We start from the raw sequence: 24,234 nt of genomic DNA, 5'->3' as shown, positions 1-24,234 counted from the left end.
AACAGGGTAAGCATTTACCACAGTAATGACGGAAAACCTCTTTATACATAATAACACTTTTATAAAGATTGTTGCAGTTTATCTTAATTATTTACTGTAGCAGCAGGGAGCTGAGAAATTATAAGCAATGCTATTAAGGTGGTTTTTACATTGGTAAAAGTCTCTGCGATTATTGCTTTGGAGCTTGCTTTGTAAATCATCAAACATATATTATTATTGTAAATCTTAAGGAGTATTGTTTATTTGATCTGTGAATAGCAAACCAATCACTATGGAATAGTTTGAGGTTGTAAAGAGCTTTTAAACCCTATCACTAAAGTTATTTACTCAGAATATTAGCTTTTTTACAAAATGTTGTTTGGACAATTTATTGTCTTGAGTTGCTCCGAAATGCTATCAATAATTTCATTATCAACTATGTTATCTCATTGTATTTTGTCATTTAAGATGATCTTCTTACTGGCAGTCTTGTTGATTGTACTAAAGTAATTATTGATATAAATTTTATATACTCTTTTGTTTCTACTTGCATACTTAAGCAATATATCAGACTGCTTTGCGCCACCATGGAATACATATTTTCCTTGTTTTATTTTTAGTTTGGAAATGGGGGGGCAACACTCTACTAGTCAAACTGCACGACCCTCACCAGCCTCTCACAGGCGCCCATCTCCATCTCCACAAAGATGGCACAAGCCACTTAAGAACCTTCCGGAAATGAATAATAATACGACTACTAGATCTACTACACAGGAATCAATCTCGCTTATTGACAAGGAGGCAAGATGTGAACCTGCAAATGTCACAGACTATTATATTACACACAGTGCTAATCAGGATGTTTCCTTTTCAAAAGAGGTTACCCGACTCCAGTTAGAAACTGCGAATGGTAGGGCATCTTCCCTGATTGTGGAAGCAAAGGAGGAAACAGTCTACAGGTTTCATTTAAAGGTAATGCCTACTTTGTTAAATTATGTTAGGCAAAAGTTTGGCATGCCTTCAGGCCTTGCATGTTGTGTCGACAATAGTTGAGACACACGCACAGGACTAGCTTTAGCCCTTCTCTGACTTAGTTCTAATCATCGTTAATTATCGTCTGCAAAATAGTCTAGTTTGCCACATTTAGTAGCGATAACAGAAATCTTTAGTTGGTCTATAGGACTTTATAAGCGTGTGTTTGGGCATCTACATTTTGTTGTAAAGGGTTTTCCAGTTATATTAATATTGAAACTAAAGCATACTTCAATTCTGTGAATCAGCATTGAAGGCTGCTATGTACGGGTTGACTCTCCCTTTCATCGCTGGCAGCAGTTTATCAACACTTGTAACTACTACACTGATTTTGTAAATCATGTATCTGAAGTGCTAACTCTGAGTAGGCTAACAAAATTATCTTAAGCCTGAGGCCACGGTTTCTGCAGCCAATTAGCGCCTGTAGGCAAGGGCATGCGTCTACGTAAATCAAAACAGGTTAGCCTTATTTCTGCAGCCAGCTTCAGCTCGGTTTCATCTCTGATTGGTAGCTACACAATCATTCACTTTTGTATCACTGAATATTTGAACTAGGCTATAACGTTTCTGGTTTTTCGCTTTATGGGCTCTGCAAAAGCATTTCTGTAGCACGGCAGCGCATGACTGTTTGCACAAGTCACTGGGCACTTGTATCAAGTGTCTCCACTTGAGTTGGGCCAGGCAGAGGCGTTCTCTCAAGCACTCACTTGTCTCTTACACAAATTGTCAGTATATTTGTTGATGCCCTCATGAATCCGGCAGCATGGGGATTTCTAATTTGTTTATTATCAAGATTTTTTGAAACCTAGTGATTCAGCTAAATTTTGTGTGTAAAAAGTTCTAACCTCGCCCCTATTGAGCAGTGATACTGCAACGGTAAAACGGTAGGTTCGAATGTCGAGGGAAACAGATTAGTGTTAATCCCGTGGTAGCCTGTAGAAGCGCAGGTGCCCAACATTCCTTTTGGAAAATAATCATGTATGACAGCCATCATTAATCCATTGCTTTATATATTAGTTGACCTGTCAAATTCTGTCATACCGTATCTGGTGTGACAAGTAGACAATAGACAAGAAATACAAGGGTTTTGCTTCTCACAACACTTCTTAGACATTGCATGGATTAATATCTACTACCTTCATGACCTGGAAGAAAGTGGTTGGGCGAAAGAAAGCCTTTTACGGTGTGAATATTATATGACCTGTGAAGGTCACATCCTTCTATTCTTAGAGGGCTATTAACCCAATACTTACCTCGTTGCTGTCTAATTGGTCAGTGTTACTCACCTGGTAGCTGAGAGTGCTGACCCTAATGTAATTCTTTTTCATGCTGCGCTTGGAGCCATTGACACATAATTTTGCGGATAGATGGATCCTGTGAAGTGGCAGGGATTCAGTGAATAAGGTCAATTAGGTTACTATAATAAGAATAACTATAATAAGAATAGCCATGCGTTCTGCTGCTAGAAGTGGTAATGGTCAGCTGGCAGCAGTACTCGCAAATCACCAGGTGATAGATCAATGCTTAATTATCAGATGATTTTATTGAGGCGTAGAAATTCCGTAACTCTCTAGAAATAATTGCTGGCATGGAGAGCTCATCAGGGAAGCTCTCTTAAGATGCACAGACTAATAGTATTTATGAGTTAGCGATTGTTCAGATTGTTAGGGTGGGATTTCACTCGCCCCATCCTGTATTATCGTAACTAGCTGCACACTCATGGGTTTGCCATTACAGACAACTCCAAAGATTTTTGCATAACCGATGTTGAAAACACTTGTAGATGTATTTAAAAGTCTATGAGATTCATTCTGGTCGGTCGCTAACATTATGGTTGACATCTGTTATTGGAGGTGATGGTTGTGTTTAGGTGTAAACATATTCTCTACTACTGTAGAGTACTCAGTGTTATAGGTATAAGGACATCTCTAAGTACTGTGATTACAGGTGTATGCATTAGTATTGTATATACATATGTGTACCTAATACTGTAGGTACTGGTGTGCACCTAATATTATAGTTATAGGTTTATCTGTTAATATTGCAGGTTCTGCTCTATCCCCTAATACAAATTATATAGGTATATACCTTATGTTGTGCTGGATCCCACTAATATAACAAGGAAAGGCGGAGCCTAAAATTGTAGGTTCACTTGTATCCGTAATTCTATAATTGTATGTATTGGATATTGACAGTTCAGCTGTATCCTCCAACGTTGTAGGTATAATCACGTTGAAGGATTTGCTCTAACTATTAATACTGTAGGTATAGATATGACCCCGAATGCTATAGGTATAGATGTATATGTGATTCTGCAGGGGTTGGTGTATACCTCATATTGTTGCAATACAGCAGGTATAGGTGTGTCTATGATGTAACAGGCATACATACTGCAGGTATATATACATCCCTAACATTGAAAGTTTATTGTAAGGATAGTAACGATACATAGAGGTGTGTCCCTACGTATCGGTTGGGCGGACTGTAACTAAAGCGTCAACGCCCATACAATAGGGAGGTTGAACTGGACACCCTTACAGAACCAATGGCGTGTAAATACACTGCGCTATTTCAATGATGCACCGTGGCAGCATCTAGAGCGAGGATAAACAAACCAATCCATAGACACTGCAACAGGATGGAAATATGACAGCATGTTTTAATCAGTTCTTACCTGCTGGATACCGCTTCCTTCCTGTCGAGAGAGAGAGTAACTCTGGTCTAGTGAAAGTTGGAAATCAGTTCAACATTTGCATGCAGTTCTATAAAATAAATGATGAATGCTACAATCTCTACCGGCTCAAATGTTTTCCTGGTTAACAAGGTTCACGCTGGGTCACTCCCTTTCCAGCACCTGTGAGAAGTATGCTAAGAAGAGATGTAAACAGTCAGAAATTACTGAATCTAGTTGAGTGGATTGTATGTTATATACGTATGGGTTCATCCAGGAATATTGATGGTTCATATGTAATCCCTGATACTGCAGGTTTCAGACTCCAGTACAGCGCAGCTGACACATAGGGACTCCAACTTTAAGAAAGCCCATCATCCTCAATACACAATAGAGTACAGAGAAGATCCTTTCAGCTTAGTTGTGAAACGCAAGACCACAGGCTTTATTCTGTAAGTACATGAGGCCTATTCTCATAGGGTTTCCCAGCATGCATGAATCTAGCTGCACCGGGACACCCTTTGATTTAGCAGGCTAGTGAACAGCTGCTAGCCATGGTGCCATATCATTGCATTATAACAATTCCAATGAATAAAACACTGCACGACAAAGTGATATGTTTGTTAACAATGTTTCTTTGTGATTAGCCACTTTACAACTGGGCTAATGTTTGGTACGTAACAAACACCAACAACGGCCAATGGCTCATTCAGTAAAGCTGCTCGACTGCAACTTTTTCAAAATGAGATTTTTTACATTTTTCCGTTCTTGATACGGTTAATCAGCTCATTCTAATGCCGTACGCAAACACTCACAGCAGGTTTATCAGCATCGAGTCGTTTGGTTGACATTTACGTTTGTGCAGATCACTCGAGAACTTTTAGACAATAGTAGGGTGCCTGTCCTTCAGCAAACAATATTTGGTGCACTATGCAAGTTTTTAGAGGCTGATGTGGAAAACGCTATAGAAATATAATGACAGTTGGTGGGTGCTGTTGTGTCAGACTAACAGCAAACCCAGCAAAAGATTATGTATGCGGTATCAAACGCTGCCAATGATCAATAATTGCCTACATCGGTCAGCATCGCTGCTGAAGTGAGGAGCTAATCGTATCTCCTCAACCACAATGCGTATTCATTGAGAATTTCTTGTGATGCTAGCAGCTGCATTTGTACCAGGAGGTAGTAGTCAGGCTTGTTACTAAGAACGATAGTACTGCTGCTGCCAGTAAAAAGGTGCAGCACTTCTGCACAAAGACCATCAGCTCATGTATAAGGCCATTCGTAAAATATGTCTTTTCTATTATCACTGAGGCATTCCTCGATCAGCACGCTCATAAAGTGAGCAATTGTTTTCATTCTAAATATGTACACGGTTGTATCCTGAGGCTAACAACAAGCTCTTCCTTAATTAGAAATCTTGATCCTATCTTGGCTGTCCCTGTACATGTATAAGGGTTTGTCAGGCAGCCCGACCTGTCTCCTTAATCTTACACCATTTAGTATTGACATAGGCTATTCTCAAGAGAATAATTCCTCTGGCTGTTTGACTAGCATATGGGGTAAATAGGCAAGAGGACAACAAATAGCAATCTTACAGGAAGCCTGACTCTGGCATTGTTGGAACCTTGTCAGAGCCGAGAAACATACAAATTTAACATATGCAAAGGCTGTTTAACTTTTGTATATATTTATATATTCTAAAATGTGTTGACTGAATAATATCCTGTTGACTGAACAGAAAACTAAGAATTATTTTGTTACTACAGTATTGTAACCATGGAAACTTGGATCATTAACCGTAGGCACTCCTTTTGACTGTGTAAACACGCAAATGGTGGCCGTTGTAGATTCGATAGTAGTCATGGCGAGTTGCGCTATGAAGAGGGAAGGATGCGTGTCACTACGGCAGTCTATAGCAGGTGTCTCTATGGTCTCACATCTGCTCGTACTAGCTTCCTCATAGACACGAGATGTGGAGGATCTCAACCTTTTTCATGTCCTACCAAGCTTCAGCAGGTTTTTTTACAATGATTTTCATTTTCACAGTGCGCCAAATGAGATGAAACCTTCGAGTGCTTTGGAGTTGTATTCTCATCACTCAGTAGTACAAAATAAATAGATTCCTTGCTAGCCTTTTTGTATAAGATATATTTCATTATAAAAGCAATGGCATAAGTCCATGAAAGTCTTGACAGGTTGTATATGAGCCAGCTAATCTAGAGAATATTCATATAACTGCACATGACCTTTGCCCTCACATCACAGTTTTGTTTAATTATTATTCTACTGACTGGTGTAGAATGTTTTGATGCATGAATTATCAGATGGTTGAATGCAATTTGACCAGTAGATGATAGCACTATGGTGCTTGCCTGTACAGCTGCTCTGGTCGCACATGTAGTTAATGTACTAAACAGCATCCAACCACATGACCCATGAATTCTAGACACAGCAACCGACAGCTTTTTGACATATGCAAAGCATTTAGTAGTCAACAAATATGCCAATATCCTTTCCTTTCAGACTCAAAATTGTCAGCCGTTTTTCCTTGCACTGGAGGAAGATGGAAATGCTCATGGACTGTATCTGTGCAACAACTTTATTACAGGTATTGTTATTATTATTATTGTTATTATTAGTATTGTTATTATTATTATTATTGTTATTATTATTATTGTTATTATTAGTATTGTTATTATTATTATTATTATTATTATTATTATTATTGTTATTATTATTATTGTTATTATTATTATTGTTATTATTATTATTGTTATTATTATTAATATTATTAGTAGTAGTGAAGCTTTCAAGTTCATTGTTTAAAATTATACATTGTAATTACATCATTTCTATTTTTTACTTGTATCTACAGATATCTCTATTCGTCACGGCCAGCCAGGATACCTTTCATATGATTGTGGCAGAGCGTTTGACCTATATATATTCACAGGGCCTGGACCAATGGAAGTACGTAATCTTTTTCAATGGCATTTTTTGACAGCCAATAGAAACTCACTTATATTTCATACAGTTTATCACAAGCAAATTCATGTTTTTGTGCTAGAGTTATTTACTCAACATTAGAGGAACAACTCCAATTAAAAATTATTTATCGAGTTACAATCGTTGTGCTATTATATTTATAGGTGGTGCAACAGTACCAAGAGATGATAGGCAGGCCTCATATACCCCCGTACTGGAGTTTAGGCTTTCACTTTGCAGTAGAAGATTGTCACTCCGCAGTTGAACTAAACAGTGCAATAGAGAAGAGGAAACAATTCCTTACACCTCATGTATGTGTCAAAGCGCTATATATGGCCAAGTTATTTCTTCAGTCAAATCAAAACTTATTAACACGCCTGCATACAAATTGTTCAATGTGCAACGTAAAATATAAGCAGATATTTGACGCAACATGTGGTGACATGCAACATGTGGTGTACATGCAACATGTGGTGTACATGCAACAAGTGATGTACATGCAACATGTGATGTACATGCAACATGTGGGGTACATGCAACATGTGGGGTACATGCAACATGTGGGGTACATGCAACATATGATGGACGTAAAACATGTGGTGTACATGCAACATGTAATGGACATACAACATCCGATGCCTAGGATATTTTAAAATGTCGCAGCTTTATAAAAGTAGAAAATATAGCATAAGAACAATAACAAATATATAAATTAAATTAGTTTACGCTGTATTTAGTGTAACCTGCTTACAGCTGTCACTTTTGCATTGAACCTAAGCATTGCTGAGCCTACACTTACAGCCACCTGTCCCTGAAGTAACTTAACTTAATTTAAGTAAAGTGACTTAATTTTGTTGCAAGTCAACCTTTAACAATTACTGATTATAACTTTCTTGATTAAGTTTTTATACATGTACATGATTTAGAGCTCTAAACTGTTTTCTTAGTATTATATAATGCGTTTGTTCTTGTTTTGCTTGTAACTATCTGAAGTATTTATGATTGTATTTGAGTTATGAAACGAATTGCACACAATTCAAATATATATTCATATAAAAAGGTTTGCTCTAACATACGACTGTTTTGACATACAAAGTACATATTGAAATGGATTGATTTTGTATCTTGTGGTTCCTCTGTAGGGGAGAAGTGGGTAATGTGGACAGCTGGGTAATGTGGACAGTTGATTGTCTTGATGTCTAAATTGTTAAGTTCTACTACTACTAGGCTTACTAGTAAATTTACTAATATATGTAGCCTGCATGTAAATTTTTCAGTTCAACAATTATTTGCCAATAATTACGAATGCAAAAGTGAATGTTGTTTTGCACCATCTATTGATTGTGATTAGTAGACGCAAGTTTTTTAAAATGTTGTAATTAGAAAATGAATGTTAAATTAATTGCCTTAAGTTAATTAAAACTATTGCCTCTGAAGAGTTGGAAGTAGACTTTTACCGGCACAGGAGTGGGAAGTTTTTCAAGCCAGACCTACCAGATTGTAAATATGTGAGTCGCAGCCAGCTCAAATTAGTCTTACCTAAACCGCTGTCGCAGGGAAATACAGAAAGAACCAGAAGTGGACACATATTTGAATTTAAGCAATCAGCATTCAATTTAAGATAGACATAATTTGTTATACCAACAATACTAAAGGAAAATCTGGGTTATTACCATAATTATTCCTGTACAGTTTACATTAAATTGAATATAACTAAATGCATATATTACTTGTAGTTATTTAAATATTTGAAAAATATTTACTTTTAATGACAAAAAATGACATGTTCACATTACCCAGTGCACCTGTCCACATTACCCACTGATGGTGGGTAATGTGGAAAATCTTGTGGTTTACGATATGGTGGATTCCGGAAAAACTATTGCTTGTATTATAAAACATGCAATTAAGAAAAGAGAGCCAACAAACTCTGCAAGCTAAAGACATAATTTAGAGTATTCTAAAGTGAATAGAATAGTAGTAACTGTAATAAAAAGAAAAACTGTCCACATTACCCACTTCTCTTCTACCTTAGAATGTGTATGCGTTAAAATAACTTTTAATAATATGCTTTATTGTTTATTTATAGGAGAGTCAGTGGGCCGATCTAGACATCAATCTACCACAAGAAATGCTTGAACAATTGGGGAGAGTTGTGCAGAATCTACACGGAAATGGACAAAGATACATTCCAATCATTGTAAGTAGCCACAAAGGAAGGCTTTGGAAACTGTAAGATTAAAGTAGATGAAGCAGTTGCATTTATAGCTCTGTAGTTGTTCTCTGTTGACATGTTTAGTACTCTCAACTTTACAGTCACAGAATGTGCTGCACCACAGATTTGTTCAGAGCCCAACAAGTGATAACAAGGTGAGCCTTTATTACAACACGCGCTATATATAGATATACGTACTAGCTGTGCTAACCGGCCTTGCCTAGGTATTAAAAATCAACTTATAAACAATGCGACAATGAGCGTCGCCTGCCACTTGCTATTAGCTTGGCACATTGCCGATGGATAATTTGAGTAAGGTTACTAATAAGAGCTACCGCTTTTCATGACGTTACGCCATCACTTTGCATTGTGACCGAAAGCGGTAGCCTATTTGCTCCCATATAGGGACATATATTGCCTAGCGAATTCTATGAAGCTTGTGTGGCTTAGTAAGGTGTTGGACAGACGAATGGGAGGTTTTGAGATCAAGTCTTCCGCTTTCCGGATTCTTTATTCCAAGATTTTTTATAGCTATAAATGGATATATACAACGACGAACAACCAACATTGAGAAATATAATATATATAGATATAAGATATATCAAGAGCAATGGTTGAATTATGGTAGTTGTGCTTTCATGCAAGTTCAAGTGTTCTCGATTGAATGGAGTCAAGAGAAACGCTAAAGAATTGTTTCGTAAACAAGCTACTGAAAATTTATTGCTGTTTTAATGACTTTGTGTAGAACATCTAGTAGCTAGTACATTGATGAGATGTATACCTAATCATTCTGCACTATTTATAAACCCCTCAGGCTGTGACACAGGGTAAAGAAAGACCGGTAATTGGAAGCCCTACTGAAGAGCTGAGATACTGGTTGGAATTTGTACAGAGGCTACACAGAGATATCCCTTTTGATGGACTTTGCTTGGTAAGTCATTGCATCTGCATGTATCTAGTCGCTGACTCTTTACTGCCAGTAACACTAGCTTCGGTGTAAGCCATTGAAATCACACTATGAGAACTTAAGCCATGCAACTGGAAAACTTTGTTTAGTGCAACCTGCTGCTTCTCTGGCTGTAGATATTTTCTTAACCACTGTTCATACTTCCGTTTGAATCAGTCAGCATTAGAGTTAAAATAATTGGCTCAATCTTTTACAGGATGTTGACGAATCTGATGCCCAGATGGGTTGCGATTATCCTTCCTGTGACTTGGCTCATGCTCACTCCTCCAGTTAGTTCTTGCTCTTCCACTTGCTTTCTTATTTGATTAACTCTTCAGTTAGGAGACAGTGATATCAAAAAACATAATGAAACTATATTTACTTTAGATAACCATACCAGAAATGGCAGAAATGGGATGGCAGCAGTTCGAGTATCGAGGAAGAGAAATCATTCAACTGTTGAGAGGCTTTCTTGTGCTTCCCTACGGGATGCTAACAGGTAGTAGCAGGCACTAACATGTACTAATAGATGCCAACAGGTACTAGCAAGTGCTGATAGGTACTAACAGGTGCTAACGGGTAGCAGCAGGTGCTAACAGGTAGAAATGGGTACTAACAAGTAGTGACAGGTGCTAACAGGTAGAAATGGGTACAAACACGTAGTAACAGGTGCTGACAAGTACTAGCAGGTGTTAATAGGTACTAACATGTATTAACAGATACTAGTAGGTATTAACAAGTGCTAACATTTACTAGTATATGCTAACATGTACTAGCAGGTGCTAACAGGTACTGACAAGTGCTAACAGGTGCTAACAGATACTGACAGGTGCTAGCGGGTAGCAACATTTGCTGACAGGTGCTAATAGGAACTAACAGGTGCTAACAGATGCTATCAAGTGTCTATGTTACTACTGCCTACATATTCAAAATTATTTCTATCATAACTATGAAGGAAAATCGATGAGAACGATCTGTGAAATGTTAGCTGTGAAATCGGGTCATTAGGTGATAAGCACACAAAATCTGCCTTATCATTCCAATGGCAACATGCTAGAGAACCTATGTGTTTCTATGAGTATGTGATGTAGGTAAAGCTTGTTTCACTGGCTGTTGTGGATCCAACAGCTGTCTGTAATATTTAAACTAGTGTTGCCTGACTGCTAATCATACCAATTCCATCGACTGATCGCTATAGGGATGAGTATATCTACTATAGGCTAGCACTATAGTCTGATCATAAGGATGGCGAGAATCTGAACACACATATCCATAGAGTCAATCATAGACTGGCAAAAGATTTGTCTGTTTATTTGTTTTATTTCTTTGGAAAAAAAGTACAGAACAGTGAAAAGTAGAAAAAAGGAGATGAAATTTATCATGTTTTTCTTTAGTCTGTGCAGAAGAGTTCGGGGGAGGCGGAGTTTGCTAATATCCAGCTACACGACTGGAGGAAGTGGGCAGTACTCAGGCCACTGCATTGGAAAAGTTTTATCCTTTCCTGACCTGAGACATTCCATAGCAGGTACCTCAGGCCAGTATTATCTGTATACAGCGTGTAATATAAACACCCTGCGTAGACTTTAACTACATTTTCAAAGCGATAGTCGCATAGTAAATGGTAAAGGTAGGTGCTTGTCTAGCGTAAATCTATACCTAGTCAGTAGTTACACTTCTAGTAAAAGTGGTAATTCACTGCCCAACGCAAACAAGTAATTCCTCGTGTAAATATATGAACAGATTGTTATGGATATATTGCAGTGCTGATAGTAGTATCAGATGCTTCTATAAATACTCAATAACTTATCTGATATGAAAATTTTTTTATGAAAGTAGAAGTTAATATTTTTAGCTTTTCGTTGTTAACTTTGGGCACTTATATTTTGGTTAATATAACTCTTGAAGATCGTAAGAGGTGGATATTTGATTGAAAGACTGTTTTTATTTCAGCCATTTTAGCTAACAGCATGTATGGGGTCTCTCTCGTTGGATCAGACATCAGTTCTACTTGTACAGGAGAGCTTTACATTCGTTGGCTTCAGTTAGCAGCTTTCTTTCCACTCCTCAAAAACACTTCCATTGCTGCTTCCAAAACCGTAAGTAAAAACATTTACATTACTTCCTACAAAACTGTAAGTGTAGGCAGCAATGTAAATCTGCCTACATTCACAGATTTACATATAATTGTATGATAAGCATACAATTATATTATAGCTTAAGTGTATAACTGTCGGGGCAGCTATTGGTAGACCTATAGAATTCTGTTTTGTTTTTAAGAAGCTATTGCGCATTTGGGTGCTTCGGCCTTCACTGTAAATCCTGATCAGTTCAGTCATGAGTTCACTTGTCTAGTCAAAGCGCTTGTCTAATTTCGCTGTTTGCGGGGTTCATATTTTATTGGCTTACAAATATTTGTGTAGCACATTAATTAAACTAAAAGTTGAAACTACTGGACAGAGGAGGATGATTTTTAAGAAAGCATATTGTTTGCACATTTAGTAACAATTTTTGGCATTGCTGTTAAGTATTACAGTTCAAAAATTTGGACAGATATTTGGGTCAGACTTCAATGTTACAAGAGCAATATGAGAGTTGTCTTTCATTGTCAGAAGGCAGACTTGGAAACAGATGAACAGGCAATTGTGAATGACATTGTTAGAATTCGGTACTCGCTACTTCCTTTCCTTTACACCTTGTTATATGAGTGCCATATGGTGGGGACAACTGCGGTCAGACCTCTCCTTATGATGTAAGTTAATACAACTGCATCGCTCACAGGCTAGATAATTGTTACATTGCTTATTGGTTTAATTTTTGTTGAGAAGCCAATATGGTTGATTACACTTATACAATTTGGCTACTGATTGGTTAAACCAAACCTAAATTGACCTATGATTGGATAAAACTAGTCAACTTGTCTATAGATTATTCATTATAAATTTATGTTAGCTATTAAATGCTGTAAGCAAGATAAAATTTGGATACTAGTTGGTAGCCTAATTGAAAGTTGGCTATTGATTGGTAGGCTAAATGTAAAGCCTGGTTCCCATATCGATTGCGAGACTCCGACGGTAATCTTGCGCCGCCAAACACCTGCGACGCTAGGCTCGGTGGCTTCTGTTCACATAAAGCTGCATCGCTAATAATCGCATAAAAATGTTCGCTCGCCATGCCGATTCGATAATGCTGACCTTCACCTGCACAGTGCATTTCGGGAAGGTTTTGCCTGCGGCTCTTCGCGAAATTTGAACAGCGCTAAACTCTTGCGTTGACTGCCAGCAACTATCAACGGTACTCGGTGCGCAGGTTCACATGGCTGATAGCCTGTGGTTCTGTCGCCGGTGCTTGCCGCGTACATGAGAACCAGGCTTTACGGGGCTACCGATTGGTAGACTAAATTGTAAGTTGGCTATTGATTGTAGACTAATTAAGTTGGCTAGGGCTGGTTGAAAAGGAGTTATTCTTATTTACTGACAAATTTCTGCTTAGTCTGCAAATCTAAACAAGTTTCTCCCCAAACTTGTCAGCCAAATAAAACAGCTATATTTTTGGAGTTATCTTGAAAAATGGATGGCGAACTCTGGTAACTCTGAAACTAAACCTGACAGAATAAGCTTTAGTTTTACATTTTACTGGTGTAAATAGTGATTATGTAGCGGTTTTTCACAATATTAGTTTTCATTTTATAAGTTATTCAGGGCAAATATTTTAGCCTTGGTTCCATGCCCCTTGATTGAAGGTCTCAATGAAACATTTTATAAGCATTTTTAATACTGCAGTCAAATCTCTACATACAAGGTAAATTTGCTCTGATACGTGCTTTGTATGTTAAAGCCATTGTATCCTGGCGCAATATTCCTATAAGAATATGCTGTCATTCATTTAATTCGCTCCATAGTCCAAAAACTTATGAAAACTCGTCAATAAATACTGTCGATAGTCATATATTGCAGTAAAACGAATGCATCCTTTGAAACCAGGTTAAAAGACTAAATGCAAAAAATTAACTGAATAAATAGAGGTTTTTCATTGTGACTTTACCTCTATGTTAAAGATGCTTGAATAGAAGTGTAGGCTCAGTGATAGAGTTTGTGAGGAAAAGTCGCTGCATAACCTAGGCTATCATAAACTAGGTGATAGCTAAACTAATTTGGCTTATCTCTCTTTAATTATTCTTATGTTTGTTTATGTTTTCACCTAATTTCACCAGCCTCTTCATTATGCTTATGGAAGGCTAGAAAAGCCTCAAACGACATGTGCTGGAAATAACTTCGGGTGTGGTCCCAGAACTTTGTTCAAATTTCATGATGTATGGTATGTTGAAAAATCAGTATCGTTGGAGATTGTAAATGAATATTTAGATATAGAATATTTAAACTAAATAAAACACCACCTGAAAGAGGGTAGTATTGACATCTACAAAGAGAGTGTGTAGTCGGGAAGTTCAATAGTAGATCTGTATGATTTGAAGACATAATCACTGACTACAGACACATTGCTAATTATCTTAGTAGTATTCTAATACTCTTGAATAATGCATCATTTAGAGAATCATACAGTTGCTCTCCTTTTGGCCGAAATCGGTGGAGTTAGTCAAATGGGAAAGGAACACAACTTCAACTTTTTTTATGGTTTGTTTTTTGCCAGTTTGCATGGAAGTTTTTTCGAGATGGTGTCTGGTATTGTCTTGTTTGCCAAATGCTGTTTTACAGATGTTTTTAGATAGCTCTAGTCTCCTGACTTTATAGCAACATTATTTGAGCTTTTTATGTCATTGATCAGGATTTTCAAGAGCGATTCTCTTTTCAGTTATCCTAAAGACAAACAGACCTACAGCATAGATAGTCAGTTTATGTGGGGAAGCTCTCTCCTCTTCTCCCCATGCCTCACACGGGTAGGTTGTCATCCTCTCAGCTAACTCTCAGAGTACTGACAATTCCGAATATTACGCAAAACTGATAGCCGCTAGCCGACTATCCGAGATTTTAGTGCCCAATGTTGTTGGATCTCTGGCGTCTGCCTAAAACAAAAATGTACAAAAAATATATTTAATTAGATTAAACTCTAAAAATCAAAATTATTATAACGGAATTTTGTGAGACATCCATATAAAAGGTTGTTCAAGATAGTTAAAAAAGAATCATGAAAAAGGCCAATACTGCTTTTACCTTCGGTAAGCCAAATGTTGTCCTTCAGCTTGTAAAGTTTTGATAGCACCTTTTGGGTTGCCTGTTTGAATCATAAGGTATCAACTAGCAGACAATTTTTTAGCTCTCAATGGCTTTTTGACAATTTTTACTAGTTGAAGTTAAATTTGTTATTTGTTATAAAGGTTTTTCGGCTGACGGTATTTTGACCTGTAAATTTGGTAAATTTACAGGTTGAAATTTACCGAATTACCTGTAACTTGGTAAATTGATTTGTAAAGCAAGTACCTACACTCGGGCATCTGTTACATGCTTATAATACTTAAATAATATTTATTATTGGTTCAATCTCATATCCCACATGTTAGTTCTATTTCCTGACTCACTCTGGCACTAATTCTGTCAGTAAGTCACAACAGACGTCAGGATTATCTGATACAGTATGACATCACATCCTCAGCTGAATATGCAGTATGACATGGCACTGAAGTCTGAATGTCCAGTTTATACAACATACCATATTTAACATATTGGTATTCAATATGAACCTAAATATTTGGAGTTGTGTTACTATGCACATGGCGAGAAACACTGTAGCAGTTGGTCAGCCGAAACTCAACAGAACTCAACTGACGCACTGGTGATGCTATAATTAAAGCAAATCAGTTTTTATAATATAAGTTAGTGATTTAAAAATTTAACTTTACCAAATTATTGTGCGTCATGTCTGTAACAAAGGCAAGTGTGCGACCATGCATGCACCAGTTCTGGCATCATGAGTGATACTGGGTGTTGTTAGTAATGCCGGCACACTTGCTCAGACTATGTTTACTTGATCAAAAGAAAAGCCAAGGAAAGGTGGTGCAACTTCTAGCATCACTCTTTTGCTTCATGAAATACTAAAAAATAGTAATGTGGTATAGAATTAATTCTTCACATGTTAACATCGCTTCACAGGGTACACTGCCACTGAAGTATTTGGAATTTCAAGGTCATAGTTTAACCTGCTTTTTAAAATACAGTCAAACATGGATAACTCGCCCACGGATAGCTCGAACACATGGTTAATTCGAACGGTTTCTTTGGTCCGTTCCCACGTAATGATAAATTGCTATAGATAACTCGAACTCAACACTGTTAACTCGAACCGTTTTTTGCCCAACGGCTACTGAAACGGTTGTTATCGCTTTAGAAAATCACTTTATTCCAAACCATAGAGGTAAACCTCAACTTTTCGTAATTCATAAGCGTCGTTATTACCACCATCGGCAAAATATTTTTGTCAACGACCTTCTAAAGGTTTGGTGAAATTTGATTTATACCAAACATCCGCTTAGCAATCGCCCTTCGGAAGCGAGGTAAAGTGAGGTAATCTTTGCATAAACTTCAAGAAAAATCGGCAAATTTGATCGTTGGTAAAACGCTCAAAAGAAAAAGATGTCTTTTCTTTTGAGCATTTCAACAACGATCAAGTTTTGCCAATGTCAATCTAAAAAACGTCCTGGCAATAACATCACCTCAATCAACAAACAAATCTCAAATGATAAAAAAATCTCTATAATTTTTGATAAAAACGTTTTAAACTTTACATTAGAAGCATTTAATTTGAAACAAGCCATTTGTGCTTTTGATTTATATTATAGTTTGTATAGGTACATGTATCTACTAATAAATAAGTAAATACATGGACTTGTGACAGTGCTCTGATAACTTGAACGCTCTGATAATTCGAACACTTTCGCTCGGTCCCGTGAAGTTCGAGTTATCCATGTTTGACTGTGTTAAAGTTGGTTAGACTGTGTGTCACGCATTGATAAGAAACCAAAACCATCTCACCAAGTTACAAGCTAATTTCCTTCAAATTTTCGCTACTATTGTTATTGTTACTATTATTGTTACTACTGTTGTACAAATGTGTTCGCTTACATGTATTGATGTGAAGAAGTAGAAGAACGTCCGTCTTTCATTATATTTATTTATATTCTCCCCATACTGCCTTATACTACCTAATCTACTAGCCTTATTCGCTAGCTTTATTCCGCTTTATTCACTCACCGTAATTGCCAAGACCACCTGTGAGCTCAGAGGCAAATGTAGCCTGGGCCTAACAAATCCCATTACACAACAGCTACGACTTCCAAACTGTTGTACAATAGCTTTTGCGATTTGCTTGACCGCCTCGGCTACTTTGCAATAGTTCCCAAATTTATGATAGATTTCCTTGTGGTTCTTTACTATGCCTACCTTTTGCTTATTTACAGGGTGCTTCTACTGTCTCTGCATACTTTCCCTTTGACATCTGGTATGATTTCTTCAGTGGATACCGTCTTGATAAAGTAGGTGCAACTGTTCAGCTACCTTCCCCCTTGTCTCACACAAATATCCATGTCAGAGGGGGCTCTATAATCAGCACGCAAAGCCCTGGACAGAACACAAGCTGCAGGTTGGTACAAAGCTTATAGACACTTGTGAGTGAAACTTCGGGGGCCACAGGCCATTTCAGCACATTTAGCTGATTGCAGGACAAGAATGAGAAAAATATTTTTATGCTGAATTTCCTAAGAATCAGTCCAAACCTAGAGCCAAGCCTCTCAAGTGTTTTTGTCGCTATTACTGGCTTTTTGTGCCGCTTCAGTTCTAACATGAGTAGCCAATGAGAATTCAGTGCTAACAAGAGTAGCCAATGAGGTTTCAGTGCTAACGTGAGTGGCCAATGAGGCTTTAGTGCTAACGTGAGTGGCCAATGAGGCTTTAGTGCTAACATGAGTAGCCAATGAGACTTTAGTGCTAACATGAGTAGCCAATGAGACTTTAGTGCTAACATGAGTAGCCAATAAGACTTTAGTGCTAACATGAATAGCCAATGAGACTTATCCAATGCAAAAACATTCCAAACAAACACAAACATCGTAAAGCGCCATGCACTTGTGCTGAACATATCAGTGTCTGTATTGTAAGGAAACATGAACCTGTGTAGCCATGACATTAGAGAGAGTTTGTCTTACGTGGGTCAAAGTTCACATTGACTAACATTCGTTGTTATGCTTCGTCATTTTCAACTTTAGTATAAAACTATCGGTGTCACAATGTAGTACCTATTGCTGCAACTATCAGTGTCACAGTGCAGTACCTATTGCTGCAACTATCAGTGTCACAGTGCAGTACCTATTGCTGCAACTATCAGTGTCACAGTGCAGTACCTATTGCTGCAACTATCAGTGTCACAGTGCAGTACCTATTGCTGCAACTATCAGTGTCACAGTGTAGCACCTATTGCTGCAACTATCAGTGTCACAGTGTAGCACCTATTGCTGCAACTATCAGTGTCACAGTGCAGTACCTATTGCTGCAACTATCAGTGTCACAGTGCAGTACCTATTGCTGCAACTATCAGTGTCACAGTGCAGTACCTATTGCTGCAACTATCAGTGTCACAGTGCAGTACCTATTGCTGCAACTATCAGTGTCACAGTGCAGCACCTAATGCTGCAACTATCAGTGTCACAGTGCAGCACCTATTGCTGCAACTATCAGTGTCACAGTGCAGTACCTATTGCTGCAACTATCAGTATCACAGTGCAGTACCTATTGCTGCAACTATCAGTGTCACAGTGCAGTACCTATTGCTGCAACTATCAGTGTCACAGTGCAGCACCTATTGCTGCAACTATCAGTGTCACAGTGCAGTACCTATTGCTGCAACTATCAGTGTCACAGTGCAGCACCTATTGCTGCAACTATCAGTGTCACAGTGCAGCACCTATTGCTGCAACTATCAGTGTCACAGTGCAGCACCTATTGCTGCAACTATCAGTGTCACAGTGCAGCACCTATTGCTGCAACTATCAGTGTCACAGTGCAGTACCTATTGCTGCAACTATCAGTGTCACAGTGCAGCACCTATTGCTGCGACTATCGAAAATTAGCCATTGGTTTCTTAGATTATTATGGCCTACAAACATTGAATTTTTTGTCGTGAAGTATGGAAACAATTTTTCTACCCAACCCTCTGCCAACGCATTGCTATGGTATTACGCAATTTTAATAGAAATCTACTTTCATCGAATCTATGGGTAACCTTTGTTTTAACAATCAACAAAATTAACTCTTTTGTCATTACTCTATTGTTTGCTACTCAATGATTTATTGTGCTGTCGCGCATAATCATTAAATTTGTCATGGTAACACAAATCCAATATGTCACATGAGGACTTCATGGGTGACGATAGGAGATGACAACTCTTATAAAGCTGAAGACGAATGGCTTCAAAGTGTGAACAAATTTTTTATACTTATCCTGCTGCGTGTGAACTTGTTGGTCTCATTACAGCCAGCGCAGTCCTTTTGGACTTCTTGCCGCACTTGATTGTAACCATTCTGCCAAAGGAAGACTTTATTGGGATGATGGGGAGTCGTTGGACCCTGCAGAGAGCAAGTCCTACAACCTCATCAGGTTTAATATTGAAAAGGTGTGGCCAATCATAGATTAGGAGGTTACGCATTGCCACTAGGGCTTTGTTATTAAATTAACTAATATTCTGTAAAGTAAAATATTTGAAAAGTTTGTAAAGCTTAAACTAGTTCCCAATCTATATACACATTTCTCAAAGTTGGTGTCTGTTTGTCCAGCTATAGCTTTTAAAATCTTGGAATTATAAATTCGCGTTCTGATAGATTTGAGCTCACGAAGGTTGCAATCCCAAGTTTAGAATCCAGGCGCTCTACACTGAACCATACAAGGCATGATCTAGTGTATGCACGTTAGCGTATGCACATGCTAAATGACGTATTATTTTAGCATTGCATCCACGTGTTACGATGCCCCTGTTATGAAATATTTTTTGCGTAACTATGAAACACGTTGCATTTTCGTGTTTTCGTAAACTTCTATTGTCGGTTTTTCTTAAGGTTCAATTGCTATATCGTGGGCAATGCTGATTCTTTTCACGCGGGCGTTTGTATTATCGTCGTGAGAAAAACCTCGACATTCTCTCCTTGTTCAGTCAGACAAGGACAGTTCGGTATTTAATTTTTACATTTGTACCAGTATCAAGAGGTACCAGTATCTTTGTATTCAGTGTTTTGATGGATAGCTTCTGGTGAAAGAGTAACCTTTTTATACACTCACACTTATATGCAAGAATTGTTATTATTAATTCAACATATTCAGAATTTTTATTTTGTTTTCTCAGTCTGTATTAATTGTATCATTATCGAATCATCTTTTATTGTAATCGTAGCAAAACAGACTCAATTTAGACTTGCTAATTATTTCACATTTACATTTAAATGTTTTTATAGCTGTTTTATTTTTTTTATTTATTTGACCTGCAGAAAACATTCTCCTCATGAAGTTTGAAGGTTACAGTTGTTTGAAAAAGTTTGAAAACCTTCACAGTTGTTTTTATGTTCTCTCTTAATTTATTTCAATTACACAAAACACTTATCTCATGATATGTAGTTTGAAAGTTGGAATGGCCAATGTTATTATATGTTAAAACAAATAAATTTTCTGTCTAGACTTTATTTATTACCCGAAAAACGCCGGGTAGTACAGCTAGTAATTCAATAAAACTGAAGACGATTTAATCTACAGTTCTTTTAATGCCGTCAAAATATTATTGTTTTTAATCCCAGTATTTATTTATATAATCTATTTGTTTGAAATCAACTAGTTGATGAATTTATGTTATATTGAACCATGCGGCTTACCACTGTTTTGGTGGGTAAGGTGTGTCACTTGCCATCACTTGCTGTCACTTGTCGTTTGTAGTAGTTTTTGTACTAGTGATTAAGGGTTAGGGGTTTATAGCACTGTAAGTTTTCATGAATTTTTTTTGAGCTGCTTTTTATAGTGTTTTATTCCAGCTCTAGAAAACATAAGAGAGTTTGACTTAAAACAGCTCAACATTTGTAACATTTTCTAAAGTAATACATGTGATTCTATGATTTATTTTTGTTCTCAAAAAAAATACCATGGTACATTTCCTGCTACCTTTCTCATGATTTGGCTCGAGTCCAAAATATCTGAGGAACTGGATTGTTGCAAAAAATCTCAGCGTAAGTTAAATATCATCCTCATATTGCGAGAGGTTTTTCTTACAAATGACTGGGTTTGTTTCAGGGTTGCTTGACTAGCCAGTTGGAAGTGCTAGGTTACCGTAACTGTAACATGCAGTTGAAACTTGTTCAGATATTTGGGCTGTTTGTTCCTCCGGAGACTGTTATAGTGAATGGCTCAGCCACTCCTTTCACTTACAGAGCCAACAGAGTAAGTATCAATGGTACTTACTGATTCATCCATAATCTGGTATTTCCTTGTCTTGTTAGTAACCTCTCATTTCTTGGGCTCTCAACACTTAGCAAAGATCTATTCATGCTTCTAGTTTAAGCTTATTTTAACTTTCAAATTTATTGAAATGTTTAAAATCTATCGCTCAAATTTATAGACCATGAATAGCTGCCTCACCAGCAACCAATGATAAAATATTTATTATGAGTGTAATTAGCACCTTATAGCAATCTGTTCTACTTTTGCACTATTGACCTGTTTTCCAATGAGCCTGGAAATCTAATGCAGATGCAAAGACCTCTGGGTAACACAGTGGTGACCCAACCACGCATTTACGATGATTAGACAAAAAGCTATTGGTTGTTTGTTTATTATTTGTTGGATTGTTGATTATCAGTTTTCCTTTTTTGATTTGCACATCGAATTGATTCAAGCAGTGATAGTGACTTATCAGACAGATATGGAAATTTTTTTTGACATTTTCCTGCAGGTGCTCCAGTTAGACAGATTGAATGTCAACTTACTAGAACCACTACAGATCACATGGTAGACCAGAAGAGCACTGTTCTCTCAATTCTCTATAACCATTATTTATTTCCATTTTGAAACCAGTTTTGGTCATATTTTTGTACTCAGATATTTTATAACATGTTATATTACATATCAGTGGTTCGGTAGGCTACTTTTCCCATACAGATATTTTGTGCTACAAAGTTCATATAATGTGTACACTTTATGCTATTATTATGGAGCATTTCCAGCTAAAGGATTGCTGTCTTACTTGTTGCAGTCATTTTATGAACTTGTCATAAAAGTCATAGTTCCTAGTCAACAATACGGCATCCTATATTACTTATTGATTATTACTTATTGATTATAACCTCCAGGTAAGTGGTTTTGTACTGCAGCAAAGGATGTAGTTAATGAATGATGTTTACTTCTGTAATGTGGGGTCATTAAGATCTGTGTTTGAAACACAAAGTATCTTTTAGCTTTGATTGCTTATTGACAGTTTCTACTAGTAGAAGTTAAATTTGTTATTTGTTATAAAGAGTTTCTCTGCTGAAGACATTTCCACCACTTTGACTCTTCTTGGTAAACTGCTTTTAAAGCAAGCACCTGCACTCTTGCATCTGTTACCCGCTTATAATACTTGAATAATATTTATTATTGGTTCAACCTCATATCCCACATTTTAATGGTAAATTTTAAATGTTATTGACATGCGAAAAACGGATTACAGTTTTTCTATTAGCTTAAGTAATAAGTGGCAGAGAAGTTTCATAAATACTGGGTTAGTATAATAGTATAGAGGGTTAGTAAAATCAATTTTTTAGTTTACCAACATTTATTGAAAGGTAAAATTGCTGCTACTGTATTGACCTTACATCTACATAAGTGTCAAGGTCACCCAATTTATGAAAAAAATCTAAGTATTGGTATATGTTAAAATTTTAAAAATTACATTTGCATCGTTTGACAGATGTTGTCGTTGGCAAGTAACTCATAACTTCATGTCTTCTGTTAGACTTCACACAACTTGAAATTATTTTTGATCCGCATCGAAACCTGCATAATAGTTTTAGAACTTGTTTTCAACATTTGATGCATTAATTACAGAAATACTGAACTTTAACATCTGTAGTACATGATTTTAAATTAGAGTTGATACGCTGCTGCTATGTTAGAACAATAATAATAATAACCAAAGACGAGTAGAACCAAATATGCTGTCATCCTGATTAATAAGATTATCTAAAAAACGTAAGATGATATGCAAATCATTTTTCATATCTGGGAATATATAGAGTATATATATAAATATACTATAATGATATTAATATAACTAATTTATATATTAGTATATTATTACTATAATATTAAAATAATTATTGTATGTAAATATACAATATATAAAGTATAAACTATATACAAGATAAATGCATAAATTTTTGCATATCTGAGAATATATAAAGAGTGAAATATAAGATTTTGCATACTCTTGCTTTTGTGAATATGAAAGGTTATGCAAATAAGCACATAAGAACCAATTAGCATTGATGTTTCAACAATTAACCAATGACAGTTTGTTACATGAGCGCATAACCAGCCTATAGGTGCGCGCGCACACACACACACACGCAGTCATGTAGCATATTTGAACAGGAGTTGCCTACTCTACATAAGGAAATCAACATCTTAAGCATAGCATAGTTCTCCACAGTAAGATTGGTTTTATAGTAAAATTGATTACTATTTATCATTAATTCATGATTACTCCATTCAAGTATATGTATTATTCAAGTGCTTACTGATCGGAACCAAAGCGTTTGCTTAAAATAGTTGATATATAATACCTAAATTTTATATTATAGTTATATATATATAGTTGCTTGTAATATAATTGCATTTTAGAGAAAACGGCAAGGAGTTTTTGCATGATAGGCTTCAGATGAAATTCCATAAACTGCATAGAAAGAAGCAGTAAAATAATCTTTACCCAGAGAATGTATGAAGTAGTGGTATGAATTAGTATGAATAATAAAGGTTAGCAGTATTTGATGACTATCTAATACTAATCCATGATCAAGAGGATAAGCTTTGCGAGAACTCGCTGACATTCTCAAATTGTTGGTAAGCTTCTGACTTTCTTACAAGTATACGAGTACCTATAATTGCGATAACATATTTTGTTTTTTGCGACATTACATGATGAAACGACTACTAAAACATCTATGACGGGGCTTGCTCAGCGCAATAGAAAGACCAAAGAAATTATTCATATACTAGAAATGAAACTTACTGCAATTGATGACATCAACAGTGGTAGCGCAATTTGGTAACGAAATCTGCAAGTCGATGTCTGTATAAGGCAGGGTTGTGTCCATTACAAAAAATAATAGCTGCGCATTGATAGTACTCGCTGATGCCCATATATAAAATGCATTACATTTGTATTAGCAA

At 36.7% G+C, this 24,234-nt stretch overlaps 1 protein-coding gene across 1 annotated transcript; it reads left to right on the top strand.

Moving 5' to 3' along the window:
* The first annotated feature begins 606 nt into the window (after positions 1-606).
* On the top strand, positions 607-22,269 carry LOC137394470 (lysosomal alpha-glucosidase-like). The gene is made up of 19 exons (XM_068081193.1): positions 607-951; positions 3,998-4,134; positions 5,533-5,701; positions 6,209-6,293; positions 6,561-6,655; positions 6,835-6,981; positions 8,760-8,870; positions 8,987-9,040; positions 9,700-9,816; positions 10,049-10,121; positions 10,219-10,330; positions 11,226-11,356; positions 11,782-11,927; positions 12,441-12,580; positions 14,641-14,725; positions 17,240-17,421; positions 19,309-19,447; positions 21,103-21,249; positions 21,761-22,269. The coding sequence occupies exons 1-19, from the start codon at positions 607-609 to the stop codon at positions 21,818-21,820; spliced, it is 2,475 nt and encodes an 824-aa protein (XP_067937294.1). The 3' UTR covers positions 21,821-22,269.
* The last annotated feature ends 1,965 nt before the right edge of the window (positions 22,270-24,234 follow it).

This window comes from Watersipora subatra, chromosome 4 (assembly GCF_963576615.1).
Source record: "Watersipora subatra chromosome 4, tzWatSuba1.1, whole genome shotgun sequence".
Classification (NCBI taxonomy): Eukaryota; Metazoa; Bryozoa; class Gymnolaemata; order Cheilostomatida; family Watersiporidae; genus Watersipora; species Watersipora subatra.
Note: the sequence above shows the minus strand (reverse complement) of the source record. Positions and strands in the feature narration are given on the sequence as shown.